The sequence below is a fragment of the Grampus griseus genome (assembly GCF_964374135.1).
Source record: "Grampus griseus genome assembly, chromosome: 2".
Lineage (NCBI taxonomy): Eukaryota > Metazoa > Chordata > Mammalia > Artiodactyla > Delphinidae > Grampus > Grampus griseus.
In genome coordinates, this window is record NC_139018.1 from 50,130,822 (window position 1) to 50,158,503 (window position 27,682).

A 27,682-nucleotide genomic window follows, 5' to 3' on the forward strand; every position below is an offset into this window, starting at 1 on the left:
GAAAAGATACATGCACCCCAATGTTCAATGCAGCACTATTTACAATAGCCAAGAGATGGAAGCAACCTAAATGTCCACCAACAGAAAAATGGATAAAGAAGATGTCGTATATATATACAATGGAATGTGAGCCATAAAAAAGAATGAAATAATGCCATTTGCAGCAACATGGATGGACCTAGAGATTATCACACTAAGTGAAGTAAGCCAGACAGAGAAAGACAAATATCATATGATACTGCTTATATGTGGAATCTAAAAGAAAAACAAAAAAGACACAAATGAACTTACTTCCAAAACAGAAAGAGACAGAGACAGAAAACAAACTTATGGTTACTAAAGGGGAAAGGGTGTGGGGGGAGGGATAAATTGGGAGACTGGGATTAACATATACACATTACTATGTATAAAATAGATAACCTACAAGGACCTACTGTATAGCACAGGGAACTGTACTCAATATTATGTAATAATGTATAAGGGAAAATAATCTTAAAAAGCATATATATATATATATATGTGTGTGTGTGTGTGTGTGTGTGTGTGTGCGTGCGTGCGTGTGTGTGTGTACAACTGAATCGCCGTGCTGGACAACTGAAACTTATACGACATTGTAAATGAACTATACTTCAATAAAAAATTTTAAAAATAAATTCTAAAGACAAGTAAAATTACTATCAAATTCTTAGTATGATAGCATATTAATTTTAACTCAAATTTATGATTGAGTTTTCGTTATATATCCATAGGCCCTCTCTCTCATGGTATCAGTGTGTTTAATACTTCTATTTTTCAACACTTGAAGCGTGTGTTTCTAATGAGGTTGGAGTTTTTCATTTAAAAAAACAGCTTTTAATTAATATTTTGAATAAGTACAACATTCATATAGTTGAAAATTCAAAAGTCATAAAAAAGTACACAGTGGCAAGTCTCCCTCTCTCCTCTAGCCCCCCAGTTCTTATCCCTGAGGCATCAAAACTTATCAATATCTTGTGCAGCCTTGCAGAAATATTTATATATAATAAAATACTGTCTCCATTTTTTTTTACACAACTGGTAGCATACTCTGCATACTGTATTATACATCCTGCTCTTTTCGCTTTGCGGTGTATCTTGGAGAATGTTCAAGTGGCCTGAACACAGTGGCCTGGTTCTTTTTAGATGACTTTATAGGTTCCATTCTCTGGATTTATTATTTGTTGAACCAGTCCCTTATTCCTACTGATGATTATTTAAATTGTTTATTTCTAGGGGTTTTTTTTTTGTTGTTGTTTTGCTGTAACAAACAATACCGTAATGAATAATACTGTGCAAAGTCATTTCACATATGAGCAAGTATACCTATAGGACATATTCTTAGAATTTATCGGGTCAAAGGGTATATGCCTTTGCAACTTGGATGTTGTCAAGTTGCCCTTGATGGAGATTGAACCAATTTACCAATCTCACCAATAATCTATCAGAGTACCGGTTTCCCCATATTCTCACCAACATAGTATATAATCAAACTTTCTGATCTGTGCTATTCTAATAGGTGAAAAATGATAACAGTATTATTTAAATTTGCGATTTTTGTAATATGAGGTTGCGCATCTTCAATATGTTTGAGACATTTATATTTCCTTTTCATATCTTTTATCTTTATTTTCTTATTAAGTTTTAGTCTTATTAATTTGCAGGAATTCCTTTAGATGTTAGGGAGATTAACTGTGTAGGAAATGAGTTGCGAATATTTTTTCCAGTTTGTTATTTGCCTTTTGGCTTAGCTTGTGGTGTTTTTCTTTGGTATACATTTAAAAAAATAGAATTTATCAATCTACATTTTATATCATAGTAGAAAGGTCTTTGTACTCCGAAGTTATAAACAGATTATTTTATGGTTTTATTTTTTACATTTAAATATTTGACACATCTTGGCTTTAGCCTAGTGTAGAGTATACAGTATTGATCCAACATGTTTTTCTAGGTGGCCCATTTGTCTGGTTGGGAAACTTTTTACTGGTGTCATTCTTGGATTATCTTCCACATGCACGTGGATCACATTTCTGTTTGCCTAGCCCACAGATCACAACTCAGATGCCTGTAGAGACTAGGCAGGTTACATAAAAGGGTGAAGAGTGCCAGCTGGGGAGTATAGCCAACTGGAAACGGGATGGCATATTTTTCTAAAGAGGCAGCCACTACCCCACTGCCTGCTGATTATTCCCTTGCAAGAAGCATCAGGGCCCAGTGTTGCCAGATCTTTGTCAAGAGAAGCTGAAAATCCAGATTTTTATATGAAATCTCTTAATTTTAAAATATTAACAACAGTTTAAAAATTTTAAATATAGCTTTGGTTAAACAAAATGTGTCTTCAGACCTGATTTGACCCAGAGAAGGCTTCTAACCTCCTTAGCCAAGAATGAAACTTCCCACTAACAACTTTACTCTCCTACAAGAAAATACAATCACAGTCCAGTAGTTTGACAGCCTAGCAGTTTATAGCTGGAGTTCAGGAAGAGAGAGAAAAGTAAAGACACTATATAAGCCAAGATCTTTGCCCTCACTGATGGAAAGATTGGAGAGATACAAGAATTTCCCTATCTTACCTTTATCCCAAGTATTGTACGTGGGAATGTGGGTGTGGCCATTATATATATATATATATATATATTTTTTAAGTACGCGGGCTTCTCACTGCTGTGGCCTCTTCCATTGCGGAGCACAGGCTCCGGACGCGCAGGCCCAGCGGGCACGGCTCATGGGCCCAGCCGCTCCGCGGCACGCGGGATTCTCCCGGACTGGGGCACGAACCCGCGTCCCCTGCATCGGCAGAAGGACCCTCAACCACTGCGCCACCAGGGAAGCCCTAGAGATATTTTTTTAATTGAAGTATTTCTGATTTACAATATTAGTTTCAGGTGTACAACACAATGATTCAATATTTTTTATATATTATGCTCCACTTAAACTTATTACAAAACACTGGCTATATTTCCCCGTGCTGTACAATATATCCTTTTTGCTTATCTATTAGAAAAGATTCTTGATTCAGTGGATACTTGGATTAGAAAAATGGTTGAGTGGATACTAAATTTTCCAACTCTGCCATTATGATTTTGCCAAAATGACAAAATGGTGCTTGTTTTAAGGTAGGATAATTGCTCTGCTACTGATCTGGAACTGAAGCGTGGCACAGACTTTTTTTTTTTTGGCAACCTGTTCTTCCTTTCCCTTCCTCACTGCTAGTGGCTGGGAACAATGTACTGTAATTCATGTATGTTCTCAGCGTCTTTAGTGGGATGAAATTTATGTTAATGATAAAGTTTCCAGAGTCTTCAACTCAGGAAAGCTTAAGGTCTGGGGATCTTTTTTGGGCTGCTAATGAGTATGGCTGGCCCCAAGGGCAGATCCGGGTTTTGTGGCGCCTGACACCTCCACACCGCCACAGTTTGGAGGACACCATTAAGAAAACAATGCAAAAATATGGGAAGTTTTACCAAAACGGTATGAAATTTTTGTGAACACATACGGGCTCATGCAAGTGAAAGACCTTTAAGTTCAAGCTTGATTAACGTTGCCATCTGCCTTTTTTGGCCCTACTGTGTGCTAAGGGCTTCCCACTCCTCACTTCCTTCAGTCCCCACAGCACCACGCTATGAAATTGTTACATATACAGAATAGCCATGTAAACACAAATACATTAAATATCTTGTCCAGCCGGAAAGTCCCTTTCTCTACAAATCCCTATACTGCTTCCCATGACGGAGTCCTGGGGCTCGAGGAGTGGCATCGAGTCAGGATTGTCTCGGGAAGATCGAGAGGAGGGAGAGTGTGTGTAAAACGCAGTCAGTGAGTTGCCGAGTCTGTCTGGAACGTACACCCAGCAAGCGCCCAGGAGACGCGCACTCCTGCGAGGAGGCCTCCGCTCCCGGCCAGCCCCTTTGCCCTCTCCGCGGCGCGCATGCTCCGTGCGGGGCTGCTCCAGCTACACGGGATAATGAGCGCGGGGCGGAGGGGGCTGGCCGAGCCGCGCTTGCTGGGACCCGGAGCTTGGCGGCGGCCCTGGGGCGCTGTGCGCGGCTGCTGAAGGGGCGGCGGCGGTGGTGGTGGCCAACGCTGTGCGCACCAGTGTGGCTCTCTCGCCCGACGCGTGCGCCCGGTCTGTCCCCAGGGCCCTCTGGAGGTGACTCGGGTGGGCCGGGCAGGGCGGTGTTGCCGGTTGGGAGGGCGGAGATGAGGCGATGAGGAGACAAGCCGCCGCCGCCGCCGCTCTCTGCTTGCCGCGGCCGTAGCGGGAGTCCGAGGAGGGGAGAGGCCAGCTGTACCCCCGCCGGGTTGCGAACCCAGACAAAGGAGGAGGAGCCGCCCGAGAAGCGGGCCAGCACCGCCGGGAAAGGAGGCCACCGCTTCGGTCGCAGCCGGGGGCCGTCCGGGTTCACGGGCCGCCGCGCTTCCTCTGCGGACTCTGCACTAGGCGAGGCCGCGGGGCCGAGGAAGCCGCCCCCGGAGCCCCCGCCCGCCCGCCGGCGCCGCCTCCGAGCCGCCTCGGCCGTAGCCGCGGCCCGGGCAGGAGGAGGCGGCGGCGGCCGGCGAGGCGAGGCGGCCTGCGCCCTGTCTGTCAGGCCACCGGCCCGGCCCGTTTCGGCCCGCGGGCCGCCCCCGATGCGGAGGCGCTGCCGCCGGGGCCATGCAGCAGGCGCCGCAGCCGTACGAGTTCTTCAGCGAAGAGAACAGTCCGAAATGGCGGGGACTGTTGGTCTCGGCCCTGCGGAAGGTCAGTGCTGGTGCCCGTGCGGCCGCGGGGCCCCCAGGGAGGTGCCGGGGCAGAGGCGGGAGGCAGGCGGGCGGGGCGCGCGGGCCGCGGCCCCTCGGACGCTCTTACGGGGAGCTACACGCCCTCCCCGCGCTCGGGGCCCGCAGGCCCAGCACTTTTTCTCCGGCTGGCGATGGGGGCGCGTGATTGCCTGCTGCGTCCAAAAGGACGTTTTCTCAAGTTCTTGCTTGGCCCCGGAAGGAAGGTTTTGTTATGATCATAAAACTGGATTTCACGTTGCAGTCATTTCGTCAGGCGACTTCCGCCGTTGACCAATTTGTTGTCCTCAGGCTGGATTCGGGCAAGAGAAAGTCTCGCTGGTATTTAGACAGTTTCTAAAACAAAAGCACATTTCTAGCCTGTGTAATTACTTTTAATTAAGTTCCTTGGGGCTGTTCCCTTAGTCGATTTGCTCGTGAAGGGGGTCCACTCACCTAAGAGGTGGTGACTTTTTTTTTTGTAAGATGGATGTGTTTCTCGAGAAATGTCAGTGAGCCATGATATTGCTTTGAACAATTCTTGAGGTCAACTTAAAGTGCCTCCTCCCTTCCTGCAAAAGGCGTCCCCCCTGTTTACGAGAGATTTCCCTTGTAGAATTCGGTCAGTTTCTTCACTGAGTGCAGTTTAGCACTTAGAATCATTTTAAGGGGACGAAAAAGGAGCAGCTCATAAAAATGAATCTTTTAAGTTTGGGTGCATCACTAGGGTGCATCTCTCCTGTAGATGGTGTCAGTTTTCGTCTGCATTTAGGTAATAATCATACTATCATTTTTATAATAAAACCTTTTGTAAGGTCAAGGCATTTAAAGAGTGTAAATGGGTGCAGGAGAAGATACCATACCTACTGAGCGTGGGTTTTCCTTGCCAGTGATTCAAACTTAGTCCCTTCTACCTTTTGTGGAAAATAACCAAGAATAAATTTTAAAATAATAAAGAATAAACATTAATTTAAAAGGCTGCCCTTGGAAAATAAATCTTCATACGTTAAATTTCTACAAGTGAAAGGAAGTAGTGTATTAAATTAAAAACATTTTCCTCATTCATTCAGAGTTTTAGATTTGCCATTATTTTCATAATTCTTACGAAGAGATACTGCCTCCCTTGGGCCAAACACCAGCTAGTATCTTTTTAAAGAATTTGTTGGAGGTGGCTAGGAGCAGCTAGACAGTTATCATTTCACAGGTATATTAGGTGTTAAAAGTATTAAATTGACCTTCCTTTTGTGGGCAGCCCGATTCTATAAGGAGAGGGAAAGAAATGGAAAGTGTGCTGAGTGGTGATAATGAAAAGCAAAGGGGGAAATGCTTAGATAGTAATTAAATCTTCCACCACATAGAAAGAAGTGTTGAGTACGGTTATCAGGTAGGCCTGTATTGTTGGCAGTGTGAAGTAGGTCTCCACCTACTAGTATTTTCTGGTAGCAAATAGAATTTGATTATGTGTTGCATAACTTATTCAGTAGGTAGCTTTGACCCTAATAATCCGGCATGCACAAATACAGATTTGTATCTTCAGGTTAGCCTGGAAACAAAGCCAGCATTAGCATCCAATCCTAGTCCATTGCTTTGAGTCTGGTATTTTGCATTTATGTGTTGTGCTTGTTTTCTTGGAACTCAGATGCCTTGTAGATCTCTATTTTCTTATTCCACAGTTCTTGTACATCCTTTGCTTATGGAATAAATACAGCAAAGAAAATCTGGTCTTTTGAGGTGAATTCAAGAAGCAGTTTCTATTTAACTTATTAATTTACTGTTATTCTAGAATTGAGGTATATTCCTATGGAAGACACTTTTTATGTTTTTGGAAAGTTTTTGGTGTTCATAATTCAGATTATGTTCAGTTTTGTGGTATTTGTGGTATTGCAACATGTAGGTTTGTAGTGCTTGCTAAGAGTTTTAGTTCTTAAAGAGCTCAAGGTTCACTCTTTGAAGGATGAGTTAAATTCTGGTCTATACTTGCCACCCTTGTCTTTGTACACTGAGAATTCCTACCACTTATGGGGAGGCTCTGTCTTCACATTCAAGGCATCTAGAATTTGGTTTCCTTCTACCAGCTGACCAGATTGTTACAAAGACTGCTAGGATTAATAGTAGATGCAGCAATAGTATTAGACTACTAAGATTTTTCTCCTCCAGTTGGTGTTGCCATCAAACATGTGTACGCTAGTTTCATTTAACATTTATTGAACACATTTTAGGTACTTGGCACCAAGCTGGATCCTAAGAATACAAACATGAATAAAAGTAAAGGCCTTGCTCTAAAGGTGTTTACCACCTAGACTGAAAATTATAAACTTTGAGGTTTTGGTTTATGTAAATGAGATAGCAGTTATGAGCTCAAGGTTTTGTAAGGAATATCTCTGTGTTTGAAAAGAACAAGGTTGTTTAATTAACTCTGTGAGGTTAGTTCACTTGGGCATCTTGATGGAACCTCCAAAACTGTTAAAATATAATTTTCAGAAAGGTAAAGTCACAACTCTCATACCAATGTGAACGAACATGTATCAGTAATTTTGATTCAATTTACTACTTAATGAGGGAACTCATGAGATCTTAGAACCACTTCAAATGAAAATTGGAGGAGGTAGGTATTTATAGGCAACTTAATAAAAGAATATTAAAGTAAGATTTTGGGGTTGGACACAAAATTTGTTAATGTCCTACAAGAACATAAGCAGTAAATTTGGGATTGTCTTTCCTGCTGATTAGGTTTTGCATCTGTACCAGACAAAAATCTCTAGGTTAATCTGATCAATTTGTAAAAGAGCCCAGTCAGTAGAAAGTAATCAAAGGTTCAAGCGTAGCTTGAACTGTGCTGAAGAACACCTAGTTATCTCTTTTGCTTATTTTCAAGTTTTGGCTGATTTTTCTAGAAACCAAAAAATACATATATTTGACCAAGTTACTATTACTGACTGAAAACGCAAGGGATTTTTTTAAACCAGCATTAAATATTCATTTCACTATGTAGAAGAAACACGAGCATTGAGAAATAGATTTAAGAAAAAATAATTTTGGAAATAGAAATGTGTTGTTCTTTAACTTTTTGTTTTGTTGTGCTGCTGTTCTTTAACTGTTAAAACAGAACTTCACCTAGGACATTTAAGTACATACAGAACTACAAAGGGTAAAGTAGAGCTAAATGACACTGCTAATGGATAATACATGCATTGTTAACATTACTGCTAAATTATGTATCTTTCCTAAAAGAGCCAGAGACATAAATGCCTTCATCACTATTCGCCGAGAAGATTGAAGCTATCATATTACTCGGAGGAAAAAAGAGTGTGGGATATATTTGTAAATGCAGCTTATTACCTGTGTCTTTGAAATGCCTGTGGTACTTTGTGCATGTGCTATTCGATTGTATGCTGAGAAAAATCAGTGTAGGCATTCTATATGTGGGAAACATGCCTTAAAATCATTTTAGCAGGTATTTTAGTCCCTGGTATTTCCGTGGTAGATGCCTTTTCTGTAAGGCCTTATTCACCAGGCTAGCCAAGGAACAGAAAATGTCTGTCGTTATTATCTGTAGTTACAAATGTCACAGAGAACTAGAAAGAATTGGTAGAGTTACCTTGTTCCTGAGTCTAATTTCATTCAGGTTAAATATTGACCTCCCACCTCAACCATTATAGTTTGCTCTTAGATATCTGTTAAAATTCAAGAGGTGTGAATGTTTGAGTTAATTAATAGCAGTCTGTGGCGGGGTGGGGGGGTGGGGGAAGAAGGTTGAGGGTTTTGATTCAGAACTGCTTTTGTGAAATCTGAAAGAGTCTAGTGTTTATGCCTTTGTACTAATATCTCTTGGAACTATTTTAGAAGATTGTGCTGGATCTTTCCTGGGGCCCAGAAGAAAAGCCTGGGGGTCCTTTGAGAAAATGAAATTGGTGTTACTGATACAAGAAGGTCAAGGAAGGCTTCTTTAAGGAAGTGACATTCATGCTGAGCTCTGGAGGATATATTCAGATATTTATTGAGTGCCTCCTGTGTGCCAGGTGCTGTTCTTGGTACTGAGGTTGTAGCAAGGCCTTGGTCTCAGGAAGCTTCCATTCTAAATGGCTGTGGCAGAGAGGCCTGGGAGAGGCAGACAGTAAAGAAGTTAATTATCTGAAAGATCAATAGGAATTAACAAAACAAAGAAAGGGGAGAAAGGATTTGAGCCCTAGGGAAAGGTAGGAACATGACTTGATTTAAAGAACCAAGACCAAGTGAAAAGGAGATGAGGACTTCCCTGGTGGCGCAGTGGTTAAGAATCCGCCTGCCAATGCAGGGGACATGGGTTCGAGCCCTGGTCCGGGAAGGTCCCACATGCCGCGGAGCACCTAAGCCTGTGTGCCACAACTACCAAGCCTTTGCCCTAGAGTCTGCAAGCCACAGCTACTGAGCCTGTGTGCCACAACTACTGAAGCCCGTGCACCTAGAGCCCATGCTCCACAACAAGAGAAGCCACCACAATGAGAAGCCTGCGCATCACAACAAGCCTGCGTGCAGCAACGAAGACCCAACACAGCCCAAAGTAAATAAATAAATTTATTTTTTTTAAAAAAAGGAGATGAGCTAGTTGAGAGACTCTAGTGTAGACCCAGGTTAAGGTCTTTACCTGTGAATAGGAAGGCCTATAGGGTTATTTATGTGACAAATTAATTAGATGAACTTGATCAAACTTGCTTCTTTGAAAAGATCACTCCAACTAAAAGGAATAGGAGAAACTATGATTTTTGTGACATGAGGCCTGTTCTGGATTTCCTAAAGCCACTGAATATAACAGTAGAACTCTAGGGAGTCATTTGGAATTATTCCAAACTAATAATGACCCAGACTGACCCAAGGGGTTCAGCCAGAACTGGATGAGCATTAGGAATGCGTTTTAGCTTGCTGCATTTAGCTTCGTCTCAGCCATGATTTAGTAGTCTTCTTCTATTTTCAGGTTAATTTTGGTATGGTGTATTTGGAGCAATAATATTCCATTAAAGTGTTTTATGCTGAGTATCCAAAGCATTACTTGTGTTACCACTTGACATAAATCAAGTGTATATCTTTTTATTAACCATGGCCTTTCTTTCAAGGGAGCAGTAGTTTGATTATATCCTCTGTTAGCCTGCATATTCGAATCAGGAAGGAATTTTAATGGAAGTAATGGATTTAGCATTGTCTCATGGAATCATGTTAAAAATTAACAACCTAAAATTCTTTTCTTTTTTTACATAAGAACATATAGTAAGTAGAAAGCTTTTGAAATGTGTAAAGTGTTATACACTTTACATTTTAATGTGTAAGCAACACAATGAAAATAACATCAAGATCTAGATATGAGCACTACTATGATCTCCTCCAAGTAAAGTTTTTATTACCCCAGTTTTCTTCATTAAGACACTTTGTAAACTCAAATACTGCTTCTTACTTACATAGCACTTTGTAATTTTTTTTTTTTTTTTGCCGTATGCGGGCCTCTCACTGTTGTGGCCTCTCCCGTTGCGGAGCACAGGCTCCGGACGCGCAGGCTCAGCGGCCATGGCTCACGGGCCCAGCCACTCCGCAGCATGTGGGATCTTCCCGGACCGGGGCACAAACCTGTGTCCCCTGCATCGGCAGGCAGACTCTCAACCACTGCGCCACCAGGGAAGCCTCTGGTAATTTTTTCTTAATTGACCCATTAGCAGCATTTAATAGTTTATCTCTTCCTCCTTTTTGAAATCTTTTCCTCATTTGGCTTCCAGGACACCAAACGCTGCTGGTTTTCTCCCTCTCTGACTACTCCTAGTTCTTCTCCTTTGTTGATCTCCTCATCTTCCCATCTACATCATCCTGACCTCCCTGGAGCTTAGTCTTTGGACTCCTGTTTCTATTTACAGTAGATTTCTTGGAGATCCCACCCAGCCTCATTGCTTCACATTTCATCTCTATCTGATGGTTTCCAATTTATAATTCTGGCTCAGGTGTCTCTCCTGAGTTTGGATATCCAGTTTCTTTCTTAACACTTCCACAAAGATGTGTGATAGGCATCTCAACTAATACTGAGCTCTTTCTCTTCCCCTGAAAACTTGCTCCTTTTGTAACATTTCCAACATTAGTAAATGGCTACTCCATCATTCTAGTTGCTCAAAATATTGAGTTATTCTTGAATCCTGTCTTTCTTTTATAAACCGTATCTAATCTGTCAGCAAATCCTTTTAGCTCTACTTCACACTATAGCAATATTCAGTCACCATTTCTCACTCTTCCACTTCTACCACCTGGGAACACTCTGGGAGTATCAAAGTAGCCTCTTAACTGGTCTCCTCTCTTCTACCCTTGCCCCATTCAGCCTTTTCTCAACACAATAGAGATAAGTGGGATCATGTCACTCCTTTGCTCAAACCTTGTTCAGTGCTTCTCAGAATAAAAGTCGAAGTCCTCCCAGTGGCCTACTAGGCCCTCTGCAGTCTGGTATTTCCCCCGCTTCTCCTTTTACCTCACTGACCTCATTTACTACTGACCTTTTTTTGCTCTACTCGTGCACCACACTGGCTTCCTCGTACCTCCAACACATAGACATGTTCTAGTCAGGGCTTTTGTATTGTACTTGGAGTTTCTTCTGCCTAGAACAACCTTCCTGCAGATAAAAACATGAGTGGCCCTTTTACCTCCTGTAAGTCTTCAGACAAACATCATCTTGAAGAGGCCTTCTCTTGCAGCCTATCTGCACCTCCTGCTTCCTGGACATTCATATGTAAATGTTCACAGCATGTCCCAATCCAAGCTTATTATCATCTTCCCTAAACTTAACGTCTCCAGTATAAATGATACAGTACTCAGTTCTCAAGCCAGAAACCTAGGAACCTAGGCATCATCTGTTCCTTCCCTCTCACACCAGGTTCATGTCTAATCAACACCGAGTCTTGATTCGTTCTCTTAAAAGGAGTTTTCTAACTTTTTTGCTATGTATCCCAAAAGAATTTTTGAAAAATTTGTACATTTTTATGCTGACATCTAAAAATTTTCATCTTTAAGTTTAGTTTCAGAAGATATAGTTTTATATGTTTTGTAAATACTGATGTTTTAAAATAAAATAGTCCCGTTAGTCTTTTAAATGTACCCAAAATACACTACCAAATGTAAAATAGATCGCCAGTGGGAAGCAGCTGCATAGCACAGGGAGATCAGCTCTGTGCTTTGTGACCAACTAGGGGGTGGGATAGGGAGGGTGGGAGGGAGACGCAAGAGGGAGGAGATATGGGGATATATGTATACTTATAGCTGATTCATTTTGTTATAAAGCAGAAACTAACACACCATTGTAAAGCAATTATACTCCAATAAAGATGTTAAAAAAATAAAAGAGTAAGATAATTTAAAAAAAATGTACCCAATGAAATACACACCGTTCATCCTTTTAAAATACACGACAAAGTGCTTTTTTAATGGTTGGAAATTTACATTGTACTTTTTTCTCTGTGAACTTTTCATTCTAGTTTCCCCACATAATTATATTCTAATATAATATTTATTTTATGTTTAAAAGTCTTTGATCCCTCCTTTGTATTTATACTTCTTTGCAACAACAAAAATGTCTATATACTGAATTTTTTAAAATTTCCCCAATGACCATAAAGCTTTAAAACTTCCTTTTGGGTTGAGTTATTAGTAGTCCATAGTTGATCAAAAGAACATAAATGTCATGAATTTTGAAAAATAATAATCATAAAGCACCTGACTTGAAAAATGACTTGTTACCTGATCTTTAGAGTTATTCACTTTTTCATTTTCTAGATTTTCTAGGACTTGTCAAATGACTGATTATTATTACTGCTACTTTTTCACTTTTTTTATTTGGAAGTACCTTGTTTAGTCCAATATATCCAAGAAAGATTGGGAAAATAAAAATAGTATTAACTTCAATATACCTTAGCCATGGCAATATTTACTCATAAGATGTATTTTACCTTATCACACTTTTTTGTTGTTGTTGTTTGTTTGTTTGTTTGTTTTTTGCAGTACGAGGGCCTCTCACAGCTGTGGCCTCTCCCGTTGTGGAGCACAGGCTCCGGACGCACAGGCTCAGTGGCCATGGATCATGGGCCCAGCCGCTCCGCGGCATGTGGGATCTTCCCAGACCGGGGCATGAACCTGTGTCCCCTGCATCGGCAGGCGGACTCTCAACCACTGTGCCACCAGGGAAGCCCTACCTTATCACACTTTTTAAATACATTTTCATTGAATCCTTGGAGCTGTAGATCTAGCTTATTGTATTAATTTTCTGTTGCTGCATAAGAAATTATCAACAACTTGGTGGCTTAACACAACACACATTTATTATCTCACAGTTACTCTAAGTTAGAAGTCCAGACATGGCTTAGCTAGATTCTCTGCTTTGGGTTCCATGGGCTGAAATCAAGGTTTTGGCTTGGGCTGCAGACTCATCTGAGGCTCAGGGTCTTCTCCCAAGCTTATGTGATTCTTAGCAGAATTCATTTCCTTTCAGTTTCCTGTCTGAGGCCCTCAGCTCCCAGAGGCTGCTGCCATTCCTTGCCATATGACCCTCCCTATAATATGTCAGTTTGCTTCTTCAAAGCCAGCAGAACTGCATCTGCTGCTGTCACTTGTCTCACACTTCTAGACCCTCTTTTGAAGGACTCACCTGATTTAGGTCTGGCCCATCCAGGGTAATCTCCCTTTTGATTAACTCAAGATCAACTGATTACAGACCTTAGTCACCTTTGCCATATACGGTAATATTATCATAGGAGTGATATCTCACCCTATTCACAGGTCCTGCCCACATTCAAGAGGAGAGGAGTGTACAGGGCATGTATACCAGGGGTGGGAATCTTGGAAGCCAGCCACCTTAGAATTCTGCCTACTCATTTTATGGAAAATATCCCCACATAACCTAATTGGTAAAGTCAATTTAGTTGTCAAGCCAACCAGCCTATTGTATTTATCTTGTTCAAAGTCTAACTTAATTTTTCAATTCAAATGAATGTGTTAATACATGTCACATGCCAACCATCTCACTTCTGAATTCAAATTGTAAGATAGAAAGATAGATAAGGTGTGAAAACTTGCTTTGAATTTTTTCTCCTGAATGAAATAAGGTGATGTTGCCTGTATTTAGTTTTGTTTGTTTGTTTGTTTATGGCTGCTCTGTGCAGCACTCGGGATCTTAGTTCCCTGACCAGGGATCAAACCCATACCCCCTGCAGTGGAAGCGTGGGGTCTTAACCACTGGACCGCCAGGGAAGTCTTATTTAGTACTTTTTAAATATGCTTTCTTTTCTTTGTTCTCATGAGCTTTTCCCTGCATTATAGTGTATTTTTTGACAGTAGGCTAGGGGATAGAAAAAGCAAGGTTAAATGAAAAATATTTATCATTGTCTCCTTGTTTTGTGTCATAGAATTTATTTATTTATTTATTTATTTATTTATTGTACTGCAGAGCAATGCACCATAATGAGATTCAGGATAAGTAGGAGATCTGCCTTTCTTCAGTTAAGTGGGAGGAGGGCAGTTGTGGAGATGTGGGAAAGGAGAACCTCCTTTATTTACTCCTTGAGTGCAAGTACCTTGCCGGCAGATCTTCTTTAAGAAAGAGTGCAAATAGTAGTTTTGGTAGTATGCTGAAGGACATGGGCATTTGGCCCAGGGAGTCTTAAACTTTGACTGAATACTTAGTGATCTTTTCCCCAGGTCACAGGAAAAAAAGCCACTATTAATTTTTTTCAGTTTTATTTTTTTCTCTTAAGTTTTTCTTAGGTCTGTGGTACGTGCTGCAGTTTATCTGCTAATGAGTAGTGCAAGATTGTAAAGTAAATGAACAAGAGATATAGAGGTTTTACAGGGAGAACTGCTTATGATACTTTTTGTTTTTACTTACAAACATGTGCCTATAGTTTTAAGTTTTATAGTCATTTTTATTAACATTCTTCTTGCTTACTATGATGAAGTGTAAGTATCTTAACACTTCATATTCTTCTAAGAGCACTGTGACTTCCAAATGCTCTGCCACTGGAACAAGTTGGGAACCATTGATCTAGCCTGTACTTTCTTGGCCTGATTGTATGGGAAGGTACTTACAGTTCATTTGCCATTTCATTCCAATCAAGGAAAATTTTAATGACAAAACTTTCAGTTTCAGCTAATAGTCTTTCCTGTATGTTTTGATTGTTTTATGGTAAGCCCTTACCTAATATTAAGCTAAATAGAATGAGATTCCTGGCCTGTAGTTTCTGTATTTTAAGTAAACCCACCTTGGGGACTTCCCTGGTGGCACAGTGGTTAAGAATTGGCCTGCCAGTGCAGGGGACACAGGTTTGATCCCTAGTCCGGGAAGATCCCACATGCCGCGGAGCAACTAAGCCCATGCGCCACAACTACTGAGCCTGTGCTCTAGAGCCTGCAAGCCACAACTATTGAGCCCGTGTGCCAACTACTGAAGCCCGCACACCTAGAGCCTGTGCTCTGCAACAAGAGAAGCCATTGCACTGAGAAGCCCGCACACCGCAACAAAGAGTAGTCCCTGCTCGCCGCAACTAGAGAAAGCCCGCGCAGCAAGGAAGACCCAATGCAGCCAAAAGTAAATCAATCAATCAGTCAATCAATCAATCCACCTTGAAAACCTGTCAAGAAAGCACCTAATTAAGAACACTAAATCTAAGTGGGAAGGGAAGTGAATATTAATAGACAGTGGGAATAGAGGAATATACAGTGGGAATCCCCTCATTTATAATGTTATATGGGATAACTGAGTCTTCAGGTACATATCCAATGAAATAAAACCAAAGTTAATGGACTTCTTAATTTTTCCCAGTCTCTGAATTTCAGCAAGTTCAGGGAATCTGTTTGCTACCATGAATTTATTTAGCAGCTGTTTACTGAGTGCTTGCTTTATGCAAAGCATGGTGCTAAATTACCTTTGTGTTAGGAATAAAGGAGTGGGGAAATAGGAAGAGACCAAAAACATAAGAAATAGTTCCTGACCTTAGTTTATAGTGTACAACTGTGGTTTCAATTCTTGATTATACACCCTGATCAGAAAAATGCTACCTCAGAATATTGATTTTTATATTATTTTAAATAACTTATTTGAGAATTAACATACAATAAACTGCACATATTTAAAGTGTACAGTTTGATAAGTTTTTATGTATGTATACGTAAGTGAAACATTCATAATAAAGATAGTATAGCCTTCAGCCCATAGATTTCGTCTTGACTCTCTATAATTCTCCCTCCCATCCCTCCTGACCTCTAATCCACAAGCAATCACTGATTTGCTTCCTATAACTATAGATTGCTTTTTCTAGAGTTTTTTGGTAATGGAATCACACAGTATATATTGTTATTTTTGCCTGGCTTCTTTCACTCAACATAATTATTTTGAGATCCATCCATGTTGTTGCATACATCAATAGTTCATTCCTTTTTGTTCAGTAGCATTCCATAGTGTGGATATATCACTTTTTTTTTTTAAAGATTTATCATTTATTTATTTATTTTATTTATTTTCGGCCGTGTCCAGTCTTAGTTGCAGCATGCAGGATCTTCGTTGAGGCAAGCAGGATCTTTTGTTGCGGTGTGCAGGCTCTTTGTTGTGGTGCACGGCCTTCTCTCTAGTTGTGACGTGTGGGTTTTCTCTTCTCTAGTTGTGGCACACAGGCTCCAGGGCGCGTGGGCTCTGTAGTTTGTGGCACGAGGGCTCTAGTTGAGGCGCTCGAGCTCAGTAGTTGCGGCACGCGACTTTAGTTGCCCCGAGGCATGTGGGATCTTAGTTCCCTAACGAGGAATCGAACCCACATCCCCTGCATTAAGGCGGATTCTTTACCACTGGACCACCAGGGAAGTCCCCACTTTTTTTTTTTTTTTTTTAATCCATTCACTTGTTGATGTACATTTGGTTTTCATATCTTGGCTGTTAAAAATAAAGCTGTAGGGCTTCCCTGGTGGCGCTGTGGTTGAGAGTCCGCCTGCCGATGCAGGGGACGTGGGTTCGTGCCCCGGTCTGGGAGGATCCCACATGCCGCGGAGCGGCTGGGCCCGTGAGCCATGGCCGCTGGGCCTGCGCGTCCGGAGCCTGTGCTCTGCAACGGGAGAGGCCGCAACAGTGAGAGGCCCGCGTAACGCAAAAAAATAAAATAAAATAAAATAAAGCTGTAAACATGTGTATACAAGTCTTTGTATGGGCATATAGTTCCTTTTCTCTTGGGTAATTATCAACGAGTGACTGGATCAGGTAGTAGGTGTGTTTAACTTTTTAAGTAACTGTCACACTGTTTTCTATTTGAACTGTTGTACAGTTTTACATTCCCACCAGCAACATATGAGAATTCCAGTTCTTCCTGCCAGCACTTGGTATTTAAATTTATTTCTAGCCATCCTAATCGGGTTATTATACTGGTATCTTGTTTTAATTTGCATTTCCCTGATGATTAATGATGTCAAGCATCTCTCCTGTCCTTATTTGCCATCCATATATCTTCTTTGGTGAACTGTTTGTTCAGATCCCTTGCCCTTTTTTGTTAAGTTGTTTGATTTCTTGTTGTTGAGTTTTGAGGATTCTTTATGTATCTAACTATAAATCCTTTATATACAAAGATTTTCCTTCAGTCTGTAGTTTTTTATTCTCTTAGTATTACCTCTTTAAAAATAGCAATAGGGGCTTCCCTGGTGGCGCAGTGGTTGAGAGTCCGCCTGCCGATGCAGGGGACACGGGTTCGTGCCCCGGTCCGGGAAGATCCCACATGCCGCGGAGCTGCTGGGCCCGTGAGCCATGGCCGCTGAGCCTGCGCGTCCGGAGCCTGTGCTCCGCAACGGGAGGGACCACAACAGTGAGAGGCCCGCGTACGGCAAAAAAAAAAAAAAAAAAAAAAAGCAATAAATCTTTATTGGGATTTTTTTAACAAAATAATTTTAAAACAAAAAACCCAACATGTAAACAAGAAAGTAAATAAAGTTAATTGGCATTATTATATATATATATATACATCCAAGGATCAAAACAAATTCTGGGTTAACATTGCATAATCCAGTAAAATGTTTTGAACCATCAATGTTCAGGGTAACTGTATTTAATACTATCAATAATGATACCTTATCTTTGAATACTATAAAATAGTTTATGGATTATAAACTATATAGTTTAGGTTTTCATTCTTCCCATGAATCCATATGCCACATGTATACTAGTCCTAAAATGTATTTATGTTGTCACTATTAGTCCAAAATATCCATCATCCCAAATTAACCAGGTTACAATTATCCGATCTCCAGAATTTTTATGGTGAGATGTGCTAGAACCCATATATGACAACTTCATTTTTCGAAACCTAATTCTAAATTCTGTCTAATCTGCAACTTACTCATTTCTTCTCACTTTCTATATATACATTAAATACTATAGCAACTTCACCTTAGAAAGTATAGTTAATACATTAATACGCATTTAGTCAATAATTTCTGACAGAGTTATAGCTTATTTACCAAGAGAAAGTGCTAATTTTTGTTTTAAAATTTAGTTCAAGTATTGTCATAGTAGTGTTATTTAATTGAGAATGATGGCTTCAACTTAGAGCGTTCAATGTACACATTAATATAGTTTAAAATTAAAGAATTAAATTATTCCTATGGAGAAAATCTCAGTCTTGAAAGACCAAAATATATTGTTTTATTACTATAAAATGTTATTAGTTCATTGTCTGATTCACTGATTATATTCAATTCACTCTTAATATTATCTTTTGAAGAGCAAAAGTTTTAAATTTTTAAAACTTTGCATGAACGAGCAAAAAAATCATTTGTCTGTATTTGTGTTTTTATTTCTGGATTCTCTATTCTGTTGCATTGGTCTTTTGTCCTATCTTTTAAAAATTTATTTATTTTATTATTTATTTATTTGGCTGTGCAGCATGCAGCATCTTAGTTCCCTGACTAAGAATCAAACCTACGCCCCCTGCAGTGGAAGGGCAAAGTCCTAACCACTGGACTGGCAGGGAAGTCCCTATTTTCCTATCTTTACATCATTACCACACTATTTGGATTATTGTAGCTTTATAAAAAATCTTGGAATCAGGTAGTTTTAGCCTTCCGACTTTGTTCTTTTTCAGAGTTGTTTTGGTTATTCTAAGACCTTTGTATAGCCATAGGAATTTTAAAATTAGCCTGTCAATTTCTACCAAAAAAAAAAAATCCTGGAATTTTGTTGAATTTATAGATTATTTGAGGGAAATTGACATCTTAACAATATTGAGTCTTTAAACCCATACAGTTTAAATTTTCATTTATTTAGGTTTTTAAAAATTTCTATGAGCAATATTTTGTAGTAGTATATCTTTAGGATGAAATTTGCCGCTTTTTCTTTTTAAATTGAATTTTAACTCTTACAACAAACAAAACTTACAGTATTCTTAATTGGTGTTTGAGGCACTTGCATCCTTGCAGAAATCTTAGCAGTGGAATAAAGAATTTGACATAAGTAAATACACAGACTGTGTATCCAGAGGGATTTATTTCTACATTGTACCAGAAACTCAAATGATAGTTGATTGAACAAGTGCACTAGCAAGATTTTTTTATTTGATTGTGAGTATGGGGGACTGAAAAAATATATATATTAGGAAATAGCATTTCCAAAATTTGTCAAACCTAGTATTTATCAATTTAAAAAATAAAGTTTAATGCTTTTATATGTGTCTATGCATGAATATATAGTATTATGACTATTCTGTTTACAGTGTGTGTATAAGGAAGTACCTTCTGGCAATTTGAAAATACGGTGTAACTAAAATACAGGTCTGACTTGTTAATCTACTGTTAAAGATTGAAAATTATTTTAATTGCTCTTTTTCTGACCAGTCTTTCAGAAAAATCTGAAAATGAGTTTGTTCTGATGTGGTAATTTTATGTTGATTGTCTCTCAGGGTGCTGAGGTAGTAAATACTGTGAAAGTACAAAATATGGTTATCTTTCATTGTCATCTTGATGTCCTTATTAGTATTTATGTCTGGGATTTTTTATTTTTGCGATACGCGGGCCTCTCACTGTGTGGCCTCTCCCGTTGCGGAGCACAGGCTCCGGACGCGCAGGCTCAGCGGCCATGGCTCATGGGCCCAGCCGCTCCGCGGCATGTGGGTTCCTCCCGGACCGGGGCACGAACCCGTGTCCCCTGCATCGGCAGGCGGACTCTCAACCACTGCGCCACCAGGGAAGCCCTATGGCTGGGATTTTAACGCTGTATATTTGTTTTTATGACTTTTCATATTTGCAGTTTAACAAGTTTAGTATAAGAAACTCAGATGCTCAGTGTTAAGGTTGCTTTGTAGGTTATTTACTAAAATCATAATCATAGAAAAAAATCCATTAGACGTTATCTTAATTCTCATGCACAGTCATTTTTACTAATTAGGGCCCTTGGCTTTTATGGAAGGATGTTATAACAAACAGCCTTATGAACTCCAAGCTGAACTTCCAATATAAATGTTTATTTTATATTTTTTAAAATGTCTGTTGATCTAATAGAAATACATGGTAGGATGTAATTAAGTTTCCTTTTATTATATGAAAGAAGTGCAGGTTGTAAGAGGAAAGATTTATTTCTCCCAAATCTATTTGGAATTTCTAAAGAAATATAAAGCCAGGTTTTTTGGATGTTAGTCCTATATGAATTTCTAATTGCCTTATTTAAACTCTTCTTATCCAGACTTCTTGAAAAAGTAGTTTTTAATTATTGTCTCCAGTTTCATGTGTCCTTCCTCTTTCTCACTTCCCCACTTATCATGTTTCCTTGTAAATTTCTTTGTATTTTATCAAAATTATTCACGGAAAAAAAAAGATAAATAGCTCTATAAGGCTTGTTACGAAAAAGAGCATTACCTCCTCACTATTCACAACATTTTTTGCTTCCTAGAGGCAGTCCCTTTAATTTTTCAAAATGATTCATTTCAGTATTCTGTGTCTCTAAGGAAAAAAAGTGCTTCTATCGCTACTTATGACTTTTCTGTTTTGGGCATTATCTGTTGATTTCCTACTCTGGAAGGTAAGGATTTAATATTCTTCAATACACATATACATTCCCCCTCCAACCACATATACTTCCTGTCTCTCCTCCCACCCCATGGTTATATCTTAATTTTGGTTGGATCAGTATTCAGAGTTTATAGTATTATAACCATAAATAATGACCATATACTATACTATATGTTATTTATAGTTAAACCACTTTTTCTTACTACCTAACCTTTTACTGAAGTTAATAATTGTCTTGTTTTCTTGTTTGTGTATTTTCTGTGTATTTATTAATTTAAGCTCAAACTCTCTACCAGTTGTTTAAATATCCTCTCAAGAGTTTTAGATCCATCAGTTACTCTGATAATTTCATCTTCTTGAGATAGCTTCTCTTAGAGCCTTCTGATCTGCTCTTATCAGACTGGTGACCTTTATGCCTGTTGTACAGCTCTCATCTTATAATTTTCCCTTACTTCATCCTGGGCATTCCTTTGGCTTTTCTTCTGTATTGGTTCCTTTGTTTTTTTTTCAGAACTGTCACCACTGTAGTTCTTTTTTTTTTTTTAATAGATCTTTATTGGAGTATAATTGCTTCACAATACCGTGTTAGTTTCTGTTGCACAGCAAAGCAAATCAGCCATATGCATACACATGTCCCCATGTCCCCTCCCTCTTGAGCCTCCCTCCTGTCCTCCCTATCCCACCCTTCTAGGTTATCGCAAAGCACCAAACCGATCTCCCTGTGCTATGCTGCTGCTTCCCACCAGCCAACTATTGTACATTCGGTAGTGTATATATGTCGATGCTACTCTCACTTCGCCCCAGCTTCGTGCTCCCTCCCCATGTCATCAAGTCCATTCTCTATGTCTGCCTCTTTATTCCTGCCCTGCAACTAGGTTCATCAGTACCATTTTTTTTTTTTTAAGATTCCATATATATGTGTCAGCATACGGTATTTGTTTTTCTCTTTCTGACTTACTTCACTCTGTATGACAGACTCTATGTCCATCCACCTCACTACAAATACCTCAGTTTCATTTCTTTTTATGGCTGAGTAATATTACATTTTATATATGTGCCACATCTTCTTTATCCATTCATCTGTAGATGGACACTTAGGTTGCTTCCATGTCCTGGCTATTGTAAATAGTGCTGCAGTGAACATTGTGGTGCATGTCTCTTTTTGAATTATGGTTTTCTCAGGGTATATGCCCAGTAGTGGGATTGCTGGGTCATATGGTAGTTCTATTTTTAGTTTTTTAAGGAACCTCCATACTGTTTTCCATAGTGGTTGTATCAATTTACATTCCCACCAACAGTGTAGGAGAGTTCCCTTTTCAACACACCCTTTCCAGCATTTATTGTTTCTAATTTTTTTGATAATGGCCATTCTGACCGGTGTGAGGTGATACCTCATTGCAGTTTTGATTTGCATTTCTCTAATAATTAGTGATGTTGAGCATCTTTTCATGTGCCTCTTGGCCATATGTGTGTCTTCCTTGGTGAAATGGCTGTTTAGGTCTTCTGCCCATTTTTTAACTGGATTGTTCGGGTTTTTTTGATATTGAGCTCCATGAGCTGTTTGTATATTTTGGAGATTACTCCTTTGTCTGTTTCATTTGCAAATATTTTCTCCCATTCTGATGGTTGTCTTTTTGTCTTGTTTATGGTTTTCTTTGCTGTGCAAAAGCTTTTAAGTTTAATTAAGTCCCATTTGTTTTTATTTCTGTTACTCTAGGAGGTGGATCAAAAAAGATCTTGCTGTGATTTATGTCAAAGAATGTTTTTCCTATGTTTTCCTCTAAAAGTTTTATAGTGTTTGGTCTTACATTTAAGTCTTTAATCCATTTTGAGTTTATTTTTGTGTATGGTATTAGGTAGTGTTCTAATTTCATTCTTTTACATGTAGCTCTCCAGTTTTCCCAGCACCACTTATTGAAGAGGCTGTCTTTTCTTCATTGTATGTTCTTGCCTCCTTTGTCGTAAATTAGGTGCCCATATGTGCGTGGGTTTATCTCTGGGCATTCTGTCCTGTACCATTGATCTATATTTTTGTTTTTGTGCCAGTACCATACTGTCTTGATTCCTGTAGCTTTGTGGTATAGTTTGAAGTTGGGGCGCCTGATTCCTCCAACTCTGTTTTTCTTTCTCAAGATAGCTTTGGCTAGTTGGGGTCTTTTGTGTTTCCATACGAATTGTAAGATTTCTTTGTTCTAATTCTGTGAAGAATGCCATTGGTAGTTTGATAGGGATTGCATTGAATCTGTAGATTGCTTTGGGTAGTATAGTCATTTTCACAATATTGATTCTTCCAATCTAAGAACATGATATATTTCTCCATCTGTTTGTGTCATCTTTGATTCCTTTCATCAGTGTTTTATAGTTTTCTGAGTACAAGTCTTTTGCCTGTTTAGGCAGGTTTATTCCTAGGTATTTTATTCTTTTTGTTGCAGTGGTAAATGGGAGTGTTTCCTTAATTTCTCTTTCTGATTTTTCGTTGTTGGTGTATAGGAATGCCAGAGATTTCTGTGCATTAGTTTTGTATCCTGCAACCTTAACCAAATTCACTTAATACTTCTAATAGTTTTCTGGTGGCATCTTTAGGATTTTCTATGTATAGTATCATGTCATCAGCAAATAGCGATGATTTTATTTCTTCTTTTCCAATTTTATTCCTTCTCAATTCCTTCCAATTTGTAGGCTTTCTCTAGTTGGGGCGAGCGGGGGGCTACTCTTCGTTGTGATGTGGGGGCTTCTCATTGTGGCATCAGCAGGCGGACTCTCAACCACTGCGCCACCAGGGAAGCCCGGCAGGCGGATTCGTAACCACTGCACCACGAGTGAAGTCCACCAATAATGTTTTTTATGAGCCTTCTTGTACATGTCTTCTGGTAAACGTTTGTGCTTATTGCTCTAGAGCAGTGCTGTCCAATTGGAATATAATATTAACCACATATGTAATTTAAACTTTTCTCATAACCACATTAAATATATACGAAGACACAGATGGAATTGATTTAAATAACGTATTTAACCCAATAAATCTAATCATTTCAGCATATAGTCAACATAAAAATTATTGAGATATTTGACATTTTTTGTGTGTGCTAGATCTTTGATGTCTGGTATGCATTTTACTCTTATAGCCCATCTCCAGTTCAGTAGAACTACATTTCATGTGCTCAGTAGCCACATGAGGCTGGTGTCTACTGTATTGGACTGTAGAGTTTTAAAGGATATAAAATATTGAGTAGTAGAATTACTGGATCATAGGGTATGCCTATCTTGAACTTTAGTAGTTGATGGCAAAGTTTTCCAAAGTGATAGAGCCATTTTGCACGCCATTGGTAGTGTGTGAGAGTTCCCATTTTTCTACATAATCAACAACACTTGGTATTATCACACTTTGGGTAGTAATTTTTGTGTTCTGTTTAGTAAATCCTTTTCTGCCCTGAGGTCATGAAGATAATTATCTATTATCTTGTTTTATATTATCAGAACTTTATTAGGGCGATTTATTTAATAGGTTTAAAATCAACTAAAATTGATTTTTGTATCGAGTGTGAATAGGAGTTGATTTCATTCTTCTCCATATGGGTATCCAGTTGTTCACTATTCATCGACTTGCCCCAGTGTCCCTCAACAATCCTCCCCCTGCCCATAATGCCACCTTTGTTGTACATCAAGGGTCTGTATATCTGTGGGCTTGTTTCTGTACTCTCTGTTCTGTTCTTTTCATCTGTTTGTCTATCATTATATCAGTATCACATTATTAAATACTGTAGCTTTGTAATAAATTCCAATAATAATTGGAGCAAGGACTTATATTTCTTTAAGAGTATATGACTGATTTCTTAGCTTTTTGTATTTCTATATAAGTTTTGAAATTATCTTTTCAATTTTAACCAAACATACTCTTTGGTTTTGACTGTGATTTTATTAACTCCATGGATCAGTTTGAGGAGAATTGATATATTTACAATATTAAGTCTGATAATTCATGAACATGGTATTTTATTTCATTTATTTAGATCTTTAATTTTTCTCATAGTCTGGTTTTTCTCCCTAGGAGTCTTGTACTTCTTATCTAAGATTTATTCCAAGATACATGTTATAATGTTTATTCTATTGTAAGTGATGTTATTTTAAAAATTTATTTTCTAACTTTGTTGCTGTTACACAGAAATAACATTTTATTTTTATGATTTGAAATAATTTATGTGTACCATATTTTTATTTTCCTTCATGGGTGTATTAGTCTGGGATCTTTAGAGAAACAGAAATACACACACACACACACACACACACACTCTCTCTCTCTCTCTCTCTCTCTCTCTCTCTCTTATAGAGACAGAGAAGTGCAGATCTGCAGTCAGTAAGCTGGAGACCCAGGAGAACTGATGGTGTAATTCTAGTCCAAGTTCTAGTCCAAAAGCAAAAGAAGACTGAAAACCTGTCAGGCAGAGAGAGAGAATTCTTTCTTACCCAGCCTTTTCTACTATTCAGGCCTTCAGTGGATTGCATGAGGTCCACCCACTCTGGGGAGCGCAATCTGCTTTACCCAGTCTACCAGTTCAAATGTTAATCTCATCCACAAACGCCCTCAGAGACACCCTCAGAAATAATATTTAACCAAATATCTGGGTACCTGGTGGCCCAGAAGTTGACACATCAAATTAACTATCACAGTGGGCAATCAAATCATCTGCAGATTTGTTTCTTCTTTTCTGATTCTTATACTTTCATTTTTCTTGCTGTACTTCACTGACCAGGACCTCCAGTACAATGTGGAATAGAAATCGTAATAGCTAGTATCTTTGCCTTTTTCCTAATCTCAAAAGGAAAGCTTTCAGTGTTTTACCATTAACTATGATGTTTCTTGTAGATTTTTGTAGATATCTTTTACCAAATTCAGGAAGTTCATTAAGAGATTTGATTATGAATGAATATTCAAAATTTTATGTGCTTTTTCTACATCTGTTTAAGATCATATTATTTTTCTCTCTTATTTAATCTGTTAACATGGTGAATTACTTTGCTTGATTTTCCAACATTAAGCCAACTTAACATTCCTAGGATAAATCCATCTTGGTCATGTTGTATAATTTTTTTTAATATATTACAGAATTAAGTTAGCTAATAGTTTATTTAGGCTTTTGTTTCTAGGTTCATGAGTGAAAACGAGCTGTACTTTTCATCTTTTCGAGTTTTTATATCAAGGCTAGCCTCAAAATAACTTGAGAAGTCTACTTATTCTTTTACTGTTTTTCAAGAAAGCTTGCTTAAGATTGTTGCATTTCTTCCTTGAATGTTTGATGAGTTTGTCAGTGAAGCCATCTAACGCCATGCAATGAGCTATAAAAGCAAGTCTTAACATATTTCAAAAAAATTGAAATCATAGAAAGTATTTTTTCTGACCACAGTGTGATTATTCTAGAAATTGATAAAAAAGATAACGTGAAAAAAAAAAACCCTGTGTTTAGAAATTAAGAAGTATACTTAAAGTATTTAAGTATACTTAAATTCTAAAAGTTAAAGAAGATACCATAATGGAAATTAGAAGTTATTTTGAAATGGATGACTGCAAAAATATTCCATATAAAAATCTGTGGGTTTTTTACAAAAGTAGTTCTTAGACAAAATATACATATTGCAAAAGAAGAAAGGTTGAAAATAAGTATCCATACCAAGAAGTCAGAAAAAAAGAATAAATAGCAGAAGAAAAAATGGAGATGAAACATATAAATGAAATATAAAACAAACATAAAATGGAGAGCATCAACAAAGCCAAAAGTTGGTTCTTGAAAAGATTAATAAAATTGATAAACCCCAGAGAGACTGATCAAGAAAAGAATGGACACACAAATAACTGATATTAATGAAAGAAAAGAATTCACTGAAGTTTCTATGAACTTAAAAATGCAAGAGGCTATAATGAACAATTTTATGCTAAATTTTGAGAATTTAAATGAAGTGGTCAACTTAATGCTGTTTTCTTTGTGGGAAGATTTTTTTTTTTTTTTTTTTTTTTTCCTGTATGCGGGCCTCTCACTGTTGTGGCCTCTCCCGTTGCGGAGCACAGCCTCCGGACGCGCAGGCTCAGCGGCCATGGCTCACGGGCCCAGCCGCTCCGCGGCATGTGGGATCTTCCCGGACTGGGGCACGAACCCGTGTCCCCTGCATCAGCAGGCGGACTCTCAACCACTGCGCCACCAGGGAAGCCCTGTGGGAAGATTTTTAACTACCGCATCAGTTTTCCAAAATAACTATGAGACTATTTAAATTTTTTTCTTATTATGTCAGTGGCATTGATATCCTCCTAATACCATGCATTAGAACAATACTTTTCTCTTAATCATTCTTTCAGCAGATATTTACATGACATCTACTATAACGCTAGGCACTATTTTTTACCTTCTTTTTCCTCATATTCAGTTTGACTGGATTATTTTTTAGGACAGATTACTAGATTCTAATTTTAAGAAATTTAACAACAGGGACTTCCCTGGCAGTCCAGTGGTTAAGACTCCGTGCTTCCACTGCAGGGGGTGCAGGTTTGATCCCTGGTGGGGTGCTAGGATCCCGCATGCTATGCGGTAAGGCCAAAAAAAAAAAAAAAGAAATTTAACAACAAAAGAGGCTCAGCACAGCTGTGTGGCAACAGAAAGCAGCATATACCATTGTAAAAGAAATCTGACTAGCACCTACTTCATAGAGCACCTCTGTAACATGTAAAGTAGTATGATTATTCAGGGCTACCTCTGTTGCTAGGGTTCATAGACTTCTAGTAGGTTTATTTTATTTATTTATTAACTTTACAGCAGGTTTTTATTTTTGCTTTATATCTATTACAGTGTTTGAAACCTAAAGAAACACATTTTCTCTTCAAATTTGGATGTGTATATAAGTA

At 38.8% G+C, this 27,682-nt stretch overlaps 1 protein-coding gene across 3 annotated transcripts in view; it reads left to right on the plus strand.

Annotated features, from left to right (window-relative positions):
• Positions 1 to 4,637: 4,637 nt before the first annotated feature.
• The window catches only part of SOS2 (SOS Ras/Rho guanine nucleotide exchange factor 2), a 100,409-nt gene continuing 77,364 nt past the window's right edge, over positions 4,638 to 27,682 (plus strand). For 2 of the 3 annotated variants that reach the window (XM_082647325.1, XM_082647327.1), the window contains exon 1: positions 9,200 to 9,313. In XM_082647325.1, coding sequence (XP_082503451.1) covers positions 9,224 to 9,313 — 90 coding nt within the window. In that variant the 5' untranslated portion in view covers positions 9,200 to 9,223. Of the gene's footprint in view, positions 4,757 to 9,199; positions 9,314 to 27,682 lie in introns of those variants that run through there. The other variant, XM_082647326.1, reaches the window with a different exon arrangement.